The 13,856-nt window shown below is 37.5% G+C and overlaps 1 protein-coding gene across 1 annotated transcript; it reads left to right on the top strand.

Annotated features, from left to right (window-relative positions):
* Positions 1–6: 6 nt before the first annotated feature.
* Positions 7–13,851, top strand: LOC114907569 (complement receptor type 1-like; the record flags this gene model as incomplete). Its single annotated transcript, XM_029243320.1, has 9 exons — positions 7–46; positions 137–239; positions 1,439–1,524; positions 3,334–3,552; positions 5,572–5,751; positions 6,344–6,443; positions 9,595–9,680; positions 11,821–12,219; positions 13,700–13,851. Coding segments are annotated over exons 3-9 (1,176 nt in total), but the record flags the coding sequence as incomplete, so codon positions are not given.
* Between the last annotated feature and the right edge of the window lie 5 nt (positions 13,852–13,856).

Here is a 13,856-nt window from a genome sequence, read left to right as displayed (position 1 = left end):
TGTACGCCCCAGGGAGACTGGAGCCCGTCAGCCCCCAAATGTGCAGGTGCCTATGCTGTCATCTTGTATGTGGATCAGTCTCTTTGTCCCTCACAGGAACATCTCACTCCTGTGTGTGTGTGTTTTTTTTTCCTAGTGAAATCATGTCCTGACTTCCTGGACCAGTTACCTAATGGACATGTCCTCTTTCCACTTAATTTTCAGCTTGGAGCAAAAGTATCCTTCGTTTGTGATGAGGGGTGAGTGTGAGTTTGCCTGGCCTACTGAACACTGAAACTGAGGTTAATTCAAAAAGGGAAGGTTTAGTGTCATTTTTAAAATAGGAAATACTCAGGGATGTTAAATTTGAGGAGTGTATATGGGAAGTTAAGAGTAAGGAACAGGTGGAACTAATAACATAAGATATGAAGGAAAAACTGAAACGGATATTAAATGGCATGCTTAAACACAAATACAACTACTGTTTAAGAGTATACATAGGTGACACATTAAGTGAAAAAATCATATTTTCCAAGCAAAGAAGAAAAAGAGTTATTTGGAGAGCTCCAGAAAAAGTTTGATATGTGACAAAAATCTTATTAAAAATAAGATCATTTAAGAATTGTTTCAGAAAAAATTTTAACCATCAAAAGTGAATTTTGTAATAAGAGAGAAAGTATAAGAATAAGCATTTTTAATCCAATCATATATCACCTTGTTGATAACAGGCCAAGGGCTCTGAAATGGTATTATGGTGGCTGATATCAAAGTTTTAAGTAAGGTCATTCACTGGACCTTACACAGCATGCACATCTCTACATGGGAAGTATCAAGCATGGGCAACAAAGTACCTGACCTCAAAATGTTCCAAAGAATCCTTGACAGGCACCATATAATATTTAGGAGAATTTTGTACAAGAGTCATTTCCAATCTCCTTTGGTTTTTCCCCCCAGAATATTCACGCTTACTCTTCCGTAGCCCAGCATGCAGTTGTGAGCCTTCTGCATAACCATCACAAATATAGAGACAAAAGAACAATCTTTGTTCCCTTTCCAGTTATTCTCTGCTTGTCCAATGCAAACTGGGAGCTGTTTCACTAGCTGTTCCAGTGCAGTGTCATCACTTGGAGGATGTTTTATTCCAATAATGACTATGAGTAGATTTATCAGCTTTACCGTGGGATGCTCAGTGAGAGACAGATTTCTCTGAGCCTAGGTCCAGGATCACGGAGATGGCAGCTATGCTACAACTGCCTTCTTCAACTTAGGCTGGGACTATATTATGTGACCAAGTGACTGTGCTTTGCTGTTCTCCCTCACTGGAAGCTGTGACTTTTCCAGATTGATGTGGCCTCTGAAACTCTGCTGGTTTCAGATCCTCAAAATGCTGAGATTTTTGCAAATAGAATGGCATTTTGGCTTAAGCAGCTCACATATTCAGTACTATTTTCTTCCTTAGATTCCACTTAAAAGGCCGTTCTGCTAGTTACTGTGTCTTGGTTGGAATGGAAATCCTTTGGAACAGCAGCGTTCCTGTGTGTGAACGTGAGTAGAAGGGATAACACTTCAGGCCAATCTCTCCCTTTAATCTATTTGGTAATTTGACCCATGGCCTCCCCAGCCATGGTTCTTCTATTTTCTAATCTAAATTATTGATAAATAGTTGCTTATTTTAATAGTATTTTATTGTGGATCAGTTTGTTGTGATGCACTTTCTTTTGCATCATGTGTCTCGAGAACCATCTGATCAGTCTCTGTCATTTAGAATTCTTTGTATTACATGATAAATCCTGCTGTAATTTGTCTCTGAATCAGGAGAGATTAGCTAATGTGAAGCTTTCACAAATTTCTTCTTTCCTTCCTCCCTTCTTTCTTTTTCTTTTTAATGCCATCAAGGTGAAGTCACTCTACAATATTCCTGTCTATTTGCTAATATACAAATATGAAACATTCATTCATTCATTCATTCAATTATTTATTGAGCACATACTATGTGCTTGATGTTCTTCCAGGCACCGGTGTTATAGCAGTGAACAAGATGAGCAAATTCCCTGTTCCATGTTATTTATACTCAAGTGGGGAGATGTACAAGAAAGAAAATAAATTAAATCTTATGGAGATGATAGGTCAGAGCAATGCAGAAATGAGGGGAAAGTGGGGAACAGCATTACACAGGGTGAGCAGTTTAAGACTCCTTAAACTCTCAAAACTTATATCTAAATAAATTATGCTGAAAGATTCAGAAATAATAGGCTGATTAAGAAATGAGTCTCCTATACACAATGTCACCACTGATTTCTCCTAGTCTACCCATTGGTATTTTCCCCAATAGAAGATAGGACTTTGCCTCATCACTTGATCCTAAAGATTGGAAAATATATAAATTTTAAAATAATCCAAATTTTGCTAAAATGTTTATGTTGCAAGAAACCTGCTCAGTTATCCTATGATGCATTTTATGGTAAAACTTTATAAAAAAATAACTTCTGTATAGATCCTGTCATCCAAGAAACCCAACTTTCATTGAAGTAACATGACAAATGGCTGTCCACTGGCCTGGGTTAGAGCTCAGTTATCAATTGTACTATTTCTCTTATTTTTCATGACTCTTTCTAATTTAAGTAGCTTCTTCCAAATCCCAAGACTAATTAGAAACACTAAATAGAAGTAAGGAAAGGACTGTTTAAACAGACAAGCAGATACCAGAAAGAAGTAACAATTTGAAGCCTGACGGAAAGTAGAGAAATAAGAATAATAATAAGCAATCCCATGCATCAAAAAAAACAATAACAAAACAGTATGGATCATTTAGAGTTTTTACAATGAACCATATATGTTTCAATTCATTGTGACAGCACTACTGTCGTAATCGATTGATGGTCACTATGGGTAAGTTATTAAGGAAAGGTTTCATATGATTAGGTGATTAGTACATATGGAATACATTGTAGAAATATTTCCTGAGAATGTAAGTTCCCTGGAGAACAGAGACTTTATCTGTGCTCTTCACCATTTCATCCAGCCGGCCCTGAAGAGTGGCTGACACAGAATAAGTGCCCAATGTGTCGATTAAATGAATGAGTTACTCTCCAATAGATTCTTTTTCGTCTTTAAAAGTTTTGGTACGTAATTAAAGGTGTAAAGTTTCTATCATCCAGAAAACTTAAAAGTCTGGAAGATTCAGGATAGGCAAATTCTTTTGTACTTTTTCAATTTAAAAAAATGGGATTGAAATCTCACTTCACTTAGTCCATTCGGTGTTTTTAGGTATTACCAACCATAACACCCAATGACTATAGATTACCTCTGGTGAAAATTCATGAATGAAACTTAGAGCTTTTGCCTTCTTTCCAGAAATCTTGTGTCCAAATCCTCCTGATATCCTTAATGGGAGACACACAGGAAAACCTCTGGAAGTCTTTCCTTTTGGAAAAGAAGTCACTTACACATGTGACCCACACCCAGAGAGAGGGATGAACTTCAGCCTCACTGGGGAGAGCACCATCCGCTGTACCAGTGACAGTCAAGGGAACGGAATTTGGAGCAGCCCTGCCCCTCGCTGTGGACTTCCGGGTTAGTGCGCACTACCCCACATTTCAAATGGATTCAGAATATCTAAACCAGACTCTCCAAGTTTCCGTAATTACAATGTGGTGTTTATTTGTGCACTCGATACAATTAAATGCCAAATCAATAATAAATGGTTTTAAGATACATCAACATGTAAGATTCTGATGATCTTTGCTTCTAGAGGGCTGGTGAAAAGAGATGGAAGAAGTGGGTGGTGGTTCTAGTTCTAATTAGAATTAGAAGGAAAATGTTTTCAAAGCATAGGAACTGAAAGCAAATACCTATGAACCTTAACTAGCACAAGTTGTACCATCTTCACAGGTTTTGGAGAGAAGCACAGACCAGCAGAGAACAAAGCCTGACAAAATCGCTTTTAATTACCTATTTGTCCAGAGACCACTGTGTGTTCTCTCTGAAAACTGGGCTGCATTGTAAACAAAACACAAAGATTCTTTTAGCCAGTATGGGCTAAGTTCTAAGTTAAGATAAGGCTTACTTGCTCCTTAGCCCTGCACTAATTTCAGCTGTTGAAGTTTTCTCTCTTTGGTGGAAAGAAAAAGCAAAGCAATGTGAACTCAAGGGAAAAATGCAAAATAGAGTGTTTATTTCTAAGGTCTGGAGGAGGTATCCTAACGTAACCAATACCACTATGACACCCACACTCAGGAAGTGAAGACGGAAGGGGAAAGTAAATTGTCGAAGCGACCCTAGTCCCGGCATAACATACGGACTGCTGAGGAACTCTGAAATAAAAGAGCAGTTCTGAAAGGGAAGGGACCAAGAATGGATATTCAGAAGTCATTTTTGCCCTCACTCTCCTTCTGTAACACCATGGCTTCATCTTGGGGTGTCCCTATGAGCCTGTTTACAAACACAGAGACCTAGTTCAGATTCAGTGAATCGGCAGTGAAAGGCAATCTTCCCCTAAGTTCTATGACTTTTTTCAACAGTACCCCATGCTGAGATGGCAGTCCTAGTTTTATCAGCAAGATTTTTTAGACTGGAGACCAGCCAGACCATCTTCATGTGTGATTTGGCCTTAGGTAGTAGACTTTAGTCATAAGGGGGACTCCTTGAACTAGAAGCTAGTATAGCTAATATTCAAGCTCTAAAATAAAAAGAAACAGGCAATATAGATGGATGTACTTCCTGTGAAGCCACCTTGAAAATCAGCCAAATTTTCATATTGAGAAAAATCACTTAATTATGTGTTAAAGAAATGAGAAATTGGTTTGCAAGTCTTCATACAGAGAATTATCTGGGTGCAGAATTGGCTCTAGCATAGCTTTTACTATTTGAAAAAATAATTGAAAGGGAGGTGGAGGACAGCTGGAATAGAAACTAAAAGAGAATTTATTGTCAAAACCAAGTGGAAACGATTGCTATTTTTCCAAACATATACACTTTTTTGATTTCATACTACTTGAATCCAAAGTGAGTTTTCACTTCTCAAACCTAGAGCTTTAGGTGTAGGGGCTTGGAGCTAAAGCTAGAATTTGATTCAACATATAGTTCACACAATGTTTCTGTTTTTGTTTTGTTGTTGTTGTTTTTATTTTGAAGAGATGCTGTTTATTTCCTTGTTGTGTTGAAATGGCCAGCTTAGGAATCAGACCTAGAAAGTTGGTGGCTGCTTCCTAGTTTCAAAAAACATCTTGAGTTCTCCATTCTTGCTTGTAAGCATGGGTTTTGATGCACTGAAGTACAAAGAAACCAGACTAGGTATAACCTGGGCAGAAACACTCCTCTGTCTCCCTAAAAATGTGAAAAATTGAATTGGAGCTGTCTTTTACAGTAAATGATATGAGTAAAATGCCCAGATAGCAAAATAGCCTTCCGGATAGTATATTTTCTAATGGGCGCATGCTAATGGAACTTTCCCTTCAAAGATTACAAGGAAATTATCTTTTCACAACTTAAAGTTTCTTTTGTTCTGATATCAAATCTAACAAGAAAGAGAAAAGGAAGAATGGCACTGGGTATCTTTGTTAACTCTGATGTTCTTGATTTTTTGGTCTCTAGGTCACTGTAACACCCCAGATCATTTTCAATTTGCCAAGTTGAAAATCCAGACCAATGAATCTGAGTTTCCCATTGGGACATCTTTAAAGTATGAATGCCGCCCTGAGTACCACAGGAAGTCATTCTCTATCACGTGTCTACAAAACCTCAGGTGGTCAAGTGCCAAAGATGTCTGTAAACGTGAGTAAGCCCTGCATTGGAGCGTTCCTATGTTTGTCAAAGTATCTATAGGATCTTATTTAATTTCTCCAAATTTTAGAGATAAGAAAACTTTGTCAAACATGTTCACATAGGTGGAGGTAATAGTTGGTCTTGTAGGTCACCCCTAATTATTGGTTGGAATGCTTGTCTCCTGAGAATGTTTCAAGGAATATTTGCAGGAGAACTCCATTTTTTTTATGGGGTAGTGAATAATGAATTACTCCAGATCAGGAAAAAAATGTGTAAGGAGACATAAACTGTTTGAATAACCAGGTAATAAAAACTTTTATACTGGTGGGATATAAGGCCACTAATGACCTTTCTATTTAGATAAGAGATTTGAGGCAAAGACAGGTGAGATTTAGAGGGGAGGTCTCTTTGAAAGTGGTGCTTAGTGGGTGGCTGATCCTGAGGCAGTCTGGTGAGGTTCCTCAAGGTGGCAAAATCTGTAGACCCATCAGAATTGCATATGCTCTTCAGAAAACTACAGTCAGGTGGGGACTGACTTGTTATACACTAACAAAAGTTTAAATTACTCTTCCTGGCTCCAAAATTCTCTTTCTTTCCCAAGGTAAATCATGTAATACTCCTCCAGATCCTGTGAATGGTGTGGTGCACATAGATACAGACACCCAGTTCGGATCCAGAATCAAATTTTCTTGTAATAGAGGGTGAGTGGGCAGGACCATCTCTTGGTTCAAGAGTTCCAGGACAGCGATACTACCTTCTGGTCATATCTTGGAAAAGAGGACTAGGCTATTACCATCTGTTCTCAAGAAGCTTGAACATAGGTGTTTAACTGCTAATTGAAATGGACAAAGGTATGATAAGATTTGAGGGGAAATCTGTCTCCTTGCTGGAAACCAGGGCAGTACATACAAGAAAAGTGAGGTATTCACCAGGTAGAAAGGAAGAAAATGGGGGGAGGGCATAGTCAAACCGTACAAACAGCACTTGCCCAGAGCAGACTTTGCTGAAAGAAGGGGAAGGCCACGGAGCCACTGTGTAGAAAGCAGATCTTGTAAGGTAACTGCACTATTCATTTGCTAGGGCTGCCATAAGAAGTAGGACAAACTGGGTATCTCAGAACAGCAACAAAAATTTATTCTCTCAAGGTTCTGGAGGTTACAGGTCCAAAATCAAGGTGCCAGCAGGACATGTTCCCTCCAAAGCCTCTGAGGGACGATCCCTCCTTGCCTCTCCCAGATTATGGTAACCTCAGGGCTTCCTTGGCATGTGGCGCATCACTCCCGTTTTTGCCTCTGTCTTCCCATAGCCATCTTCATTCTGTGTCTGTGTCTTCACATGGCACTCTCCTCTCTGTGTGGGTCTATGTCCAAAGTTCTCTCTTTTTTAAGGACTCCAGTCATATTGGATTAGGGCCCACCCTAATGACCTCATCTTAACATGATTATATCTGCAAAGGCCCTATTTCCGAATAAGGTCGCATTCATGGGGATTGGGGGCTAGGGCTTCGACATACTTTTTGGGGTACACTGTTCAACCCATAACAGAGTCCCCTGTGAAAATGTCAGACATAAAGTGTTTACTGGGCGGCAGTCCCACCCACAAGGGTGCTTACCCTTTCTCAGTCTCAACCTCACTCCCAGTGGGAGCAGCTGAACCAGTTAGAGAATATGGGCTAAATTTGCACTGCCATGATAAACACTGAAAAGGAACTTGTAGGCTTCAGCATATTTGCTAACCAAGGCCTTACAGATCATAGTACCTATAATCTGACAAAGTGAAATTAGAGTAAATCTAAACACTCTGTCTTTCTCCGAGCATTTTTAAGTACAATCTATAAATTCTCTGTCTATACCCTCTTTATATTGTATTACGGAATAAGAGTGAACCTCTCAATGGCATTAAATAGAAAACCGTTGAGCTTATGATATGTTACAGGAAATTAATGTAAAAAGAGCAATCTGAAAAATCAGAAGAAATGTCCTCTTACAAAATAGAGTTACTTCCAAGAAATAAGAGAAACTTCTAGAAAAATCTCCTGTTTACGTTTTTAACAAGATTCAGTTGCACGCTGTTTCTGTGAACCTAGTTAGGAAATAGAGAATGTTTGCATATGAATGAAAAACACAATTGTCAAACTAAAGAAAAATTCTGTGATAAACACACTGAATATTGTAGAAAGTTAAAGCAGAGGGTAAGAAGATAAATTAAATTCTCCCAGAATTAAGTGGGAAAGGATGAAGAAGAAGAGAAAAGAGAAGATATGTCTATAAGAGCACTGGGATTCAAATTACATGTAACAAAAATTCCAGAAGGGAAAACAATAAGCCCATATTTAGCCATCACTAGGGAATCATCTGTATTTCATGGATCATGAAAAAAACCTCAAGAATGCAGAAAGGAAATTAATAAACTATAATAGCTGTGCAAGAAATTAATTTGTATTGATATCACATTGATCCTTCACATCACTAAATTGCAGAAGATGGAGTTTCTAATGAGCTAAGCTAGTATTCACATCTACAGATGGCTACAGATGTACAGTAAAGGATAAGCAAGGACCTAAAAATCACACCTGTGTACTTTACAGGAAGTATACTTCCCGGGAGAAGGAAAAAGATAAACTCAGGCAATCCATAAGTATTTTCTTAAAGGATAATGATAAATACTGGTGAGGTAGAAAATTGCCAAAAATCAAACAAAAGAAAAACAAATTTTTTAAAAAGTTCAAATATTTTCAACAAAGTTATAAAACTTAATACAATGACAGAACTAATTGTTAAAAAGTGAAACTTGAGAATGTAATCATAATCTAATAACAATTTCTGAAGTCATAAAATATATCCGTAAAACTAGAAAAGAGAAGAAAGCAAAAAGAAAAACATAGTCTAGACATTTAGTACATAGGAGATGGGTAGACTGTATATATTTTGACACCAAAACTGAGAAAATAGGGTTGAATACCTGTGTTGTGTATGTATTGGGTTGGCCAAAAAGTTCACTTAGGTTTTTCCAGAGGATGTAGCGGAAAAACCTGAACGAACTTTTTGGCCAACCCAATACATAACGCATGAAATGAAATTTCGAAGGAACAAAAATCAGTTATTTAGCTTCCAAATTATTAGAGCAACTAAAAGAGGTTCACCTATATGTTTCATGTAGCAAATGAGAGGGAAGAAAAAGGAATATCATGGACTATATCCATCTCATTCACCAGAAATAAGCCCCCTTATATTTGGGGCAGATCAGCTGTATTCACTGCTATGTGCTTACCACTGAACATTATGAAGGAACATTATGAAGTGATGACAAAAGCAAGATCAACCATACCATTTAGTTCAGTATATTTGAATGGTTTAATATCCCTGTTGAGAAACAAAAGTTTCCAAATAGGATCAAAAGCATCACAAATCTTGTTGTATGTACAAGAAACATGCCTAAACTAAAATGACGTAGCAGTGTTAATATACAATATGTATATTTATGTATATCAGGAAAATGCAAAAAGAAAATTAAGTAACAATAATAATATAAGAAAAAACAGATTTTAAGAAGAAAATTATCAGACAGTTCTACAAAACTATTGTTTTATTTAGGTACTGGGTACAATCCAAAATGAAACCAAGAAATGAAGAAGCAGAGCGAGCCATGAGGAGTTAGAGAGGAAATATTCCTTTCAACAGTGAGAGGATAGAAAAAGAGAAATAAGAAAAGTCAGATAAAATAGGTGGAGTTTAGGCTAGTCCTTGAACTTCTTTCAGATTGTAGCCTTTCAGATTTGCCATGCGTGTGTGCATGCTGAGGAAATTGATGGGATGTGTATACAGCATGCCTATTTTTCATTTTTGGTTTCAGGTATCAACTCATTGGTCACTCAGCTGCTGAATGTATTATCTCAGGCAGTGCTGTCTTTTGGGATTCAGAGCCACCAATTTGTGAACGTGAGTTGAAATCTCTAGCCCCATTTATTCCATGCTCAATCCTACAGTTGGCCCCTAGAATTACAAAGGATAAATTTCATCCCTTTTGGCAATAGTATCCTTCTGATATTTGAAGAAAACACTCCTACCCTTAAAGGTGCTCACAATGTCCCAAGCTTCTAGTTCCTCCTGATTTTTCCTTATCCTAAGGTATAATTTATTTTAAACAATAGTTTGGAACTCATTTAGAAGAGCACCCAAATTCTTCTTTTGTTGGTTGAACACCTTCCAGGTTGAAGATTGTTCTCTTTAGTGAAGTAAATGAATACAAGGTTAGTGAAAGTGCCTTCCTTCCTCTCTGTCAACTCTTAATCCCAGGTCATCTGTTCAAGCCGTGGGCCCTCCCTGCTCTCTTATTCTTTGTCTGGACAGTGACATGCCATCTTTCCCATGAGTTGTTTGGAATATGAACTTTCTACACTTCAGGGCACGTAGAGAAAGGAGCAGTTGCAAATGAACAAAGAACATAAAGATATAACCCTGGGTTTGGTGATAATGTAAAAAAATCAGCTCAGTGCTTTGTGACCAGCTAGAGGGGTGGGATAGGGAGGGTTGGAGGGAGACGCAAGAGGGAGGGGATATGGGGATATATGTATACATATAGCTGATTCACCTTGTTATACAGCAGCAACCAACACAACAATGTAAAGCAATTATACTCCAATAAAGATGTTTAAAAAAAAAAAAAAGAAATCAACACTCTCCAACTCAACTGATAGTAGGATAAGTGGTAATGAATTTTCTAACAGGCCAGTACACAGTATGTATCAAAAACCTTAACTGTACGCAAGCCTTTAATCCAGAAATTCTACAGTTCATGACTTTAAAAAATCACCGTGGGTTTTTGTGAGGATTGATGTGCAGATGTTACCTATATTATTATTTTATGATAGTGAAAAAGTCAAAAGAATCTAAATATTGTGCATATTTCCAAACAATGTTCTGGAAATAATCTACAAAATAATAATCTTATAAAGGTACACGGAATGTGTTCTAATAAAAAAAAGTTTAAAATATGCCGGAATGCATTTGACAAGAGAGAGAACACTTTCAAATGGAATCAGTTAGTATGTTTGTACTCTGAAATATTACTTAGGCAACAAAGATATTTTAGAAGAAAAATATGTGTGTGTGTGTGTGTGTGTGTGTGTGTGTGTGTATTAAAGATTGCACATTAGTTAATAGTGATTCCTTCTAGATAATTGGCTTAAAGGTGATTTTTATTTATATTTTATAAATTTTCTACAATAAATATGCATCTTCTTAAATATTTTCTTAAGCAAAAATAAATAAATAAATAAAAGTATCTACTTAGATATCAAAGTATCTACTTTGATTTATTTAAAAATAAATAAATAAATAAAAGTATCTACTTTGATATTTTATATGCTCAGGAGTGATTTAAACTGCCTAGAAATTATCTGTTACTTGAATATTAGATTAAATTTGTCAATAAAATTATCTGTGCTTCATACCTTTTTAGCAGTAGTGTTTTTGATATTTTTTTCCACTTCTTCTATATGCTACCTTTTCTTGAATCAATATTGGCAAAATATATTTTTGTTTCTAACATCCTCATTTTCAAGATTATTAGCATAGAGTAGATAGATATTCAGTTATTTTTATTACTTCTGAATCTGTGATTGTTATGTTTGTTGTGTGTAATATTGTGTGTTTGTGTTTATTTTTTATTAGTTGTACCAGAGCTTTTGGTTTTTATTTATTTGATAGACTATATTGTATGCTATACCATATTAATAACCAATAGAATAAATCCAAATGCCCTCTACAGAGAAAGAATTGAATTAAAAATAGTTAAATAACATATAAATTCTCACTTAAAATGAGAAGTATGTGGACTATAATAATATATGGATACATTTATTGAAATAGCATTAATTGAGAAGAGCAGAGGTCATAATATTGTGGCTATCTAATCTGCGATTGTGTAAAAACATGTCTGTACATTAACAAATATTAGACAAGAGCAGAGGTGCTCTGAATAGTGACATTTTGATCATTTTTTAAACTGGTTACCAAAATTCATAATTGAATATAACTTTAAGAAACTGAGGTTTTATCTTGCTGTCCCTTTTCCCAGGCATTCGTTGTGGGCCACCCCCAGCCATCGCCAATGGAGATTTCATTAGCACCAACAGAGAATACTTTCAATACGGAACAGTGGTGACCTACCACTGCAATCTTGGAGAGAGAAGGCAGGAGCTGTTTGACCTCGTGGGCGAGCCGTCAATATATTGCACCAGTGAAGACAATCAAGTTGGCATCTGGAGTGGCCCTCCCCCTCAGTGCATTGCACCTAATAAATGCACGCCTCCAGTCATTGAAAATGGAATAAGGATGTCTGAGAACAAAAGCTTATTTTCTTTACGTGAAAGCGTGAGCTTTAGGTGTCAGCCCGGCTTTGCCATGAAAGGACCCTCCACTGTTGAATGCCAAGCCCAAAACAAGTGGGGGCCGGAGTTGCCCAGCTGCTCCAGGGGTGAGTCTGACTGAGGCTTTGAAGGGGTCTACAAATGATGTGAGTTTTAGGAGGATCAGGAGGTTAGTGTCAGTTCTCGGGGGAGGATGTGTGGTGAGCAGTGTGAGTAAATTTGGGGCAAGGAAGCACAAAATTAAGAAAATGTGTGTTTGCATTTGTGTGTAAGTGCCTTCATTTTGAGAAGCAAGAGTTTAATTATTCAAGGAAGGAGACATTTGGGACTCTCATATTGAGGTATTCTGAAGGCAAAGTACCAGCTCCAATATCTCTCAGTTGTATTCAAGAATAATGTGGACTTTCTGGCCAGCTGTATAATAATCTTGTTTACTCTTTGCAACACTCCTTTGAAATAGTGCTATCCTTATATCCATAGGTCAGTGAAGTTAGCTTGGTCTTTCAGAGGTTAAATAAGTTGTCTAAATTATGTGCTACTAAGTGGCATATCCAGGAATAGAATGCAGTGTGTCAGCCCCTAAAGTTGAATGCTCTGGTTCTTGACAGAACTTTGCTTTACAGAATTCTACTTTTATCAGCATCTATCACAGAAAGAAACTGGCTTATGAAGAAAGATATCATAGCCTCAGAATAGTGACAAAGACTTTAGAGTTTGTTTTCGTCCACCTCCTACATTTTATCATTAGAAATCTGAAATTGAAAGTGCAAGTAACTTGCTCAAAGCCAAACAGATTTTTCATTCATCTTTAATTAGATACAGGTTAAGTTGAAGTTCAAATGAGTTCTAATGCGCCTAGCACATACCAAAAGTACTGTGAATGGAGGCAGCCACACCTTGAGTTGAATATTCTCTAAGAAATGTGTCCTGTCATTACAAGGACTGGCTTATTTAGGGGATTTTGTTCTCAATGGTGGTCTTGTCTTCTTATGCCACAATAGCTGGCATAAGAAGGACTGTAGAAGTGGATTGGTAAATATTGTGGTTGATACTAGGGACAGAGAGGGAGCTTACAGTTTTTCCACCAACCCATATCAGCCTTGTACAACCAATGAGAGGGCAGCTGGGAGGACAAACAGATACAGTATGGGTAATTACTACACTTTGATCATAGAAGTGTGAAAAAAAGAGATAAGGGGAAATCTGTTACAGGTTTAGGCTCAGGTAACCTTCTCATTACCTGAAAGATGAGGCTGTAAATTGTATTGCCTTTCTAGCAAATATGTGAGTTGGGTAGCCCACCAGTACTAGTGACTCTATTCTAGAGAGCCAGCAGTGGAAAAAGAGACAGCATGCCTGGTGGACTAATGAATGTATTTTAGAACTTGTGCTGGGAAGGACTGGGTTCTAATTCTCTACCTCGTACTAGCTGTGAGGTTTTGGGCTACATCTCTTCCCTATCCTTAACTTCCACATTAGTAAAACAAGGGGATTGGAGTATCATTTGACTTCCTTTGTTATACCTGTACCCCCTTAATTATGATTCTCTAACTGTAACTGACAGGTACTTTACTGTTCTTTACCCAGTATGTCAGCCACCTCCAGAAGTCCTGCATGGTAAACACACTCCAAGCCACAAGAACAACTTTTCCTCTGGGCAGGAAGTGTTCTACAGCTGTGAGCCCGGCTATGATCTCAGAGGGGCTGCTTCTCTGCACTGTACGCCCCAGGGAGACTGGAGCCC

This window comes from Monodon monoceros, unplaced genomic scaffold, assembly GCF_005190385.1.
Source record: "Monodon monoceros isolate NGI ecotype Baffin Bay Population unplaced genomic scaffold, NGI_Narwhal_1 Contig3706_ctg1, whole genome shotgun sequence".
Lineage (NCBI taxonomy): Eukaryota > Metazoa > Chordata > Mammalia > Artiodactyla > Monodontidae > Monodon > Monodon monoceros.
The sequence above is the reverse complement of the archived record's forward strand: the minus strand, read 5'-3'. Positions and strand labels throughout refer to the sequence as shown.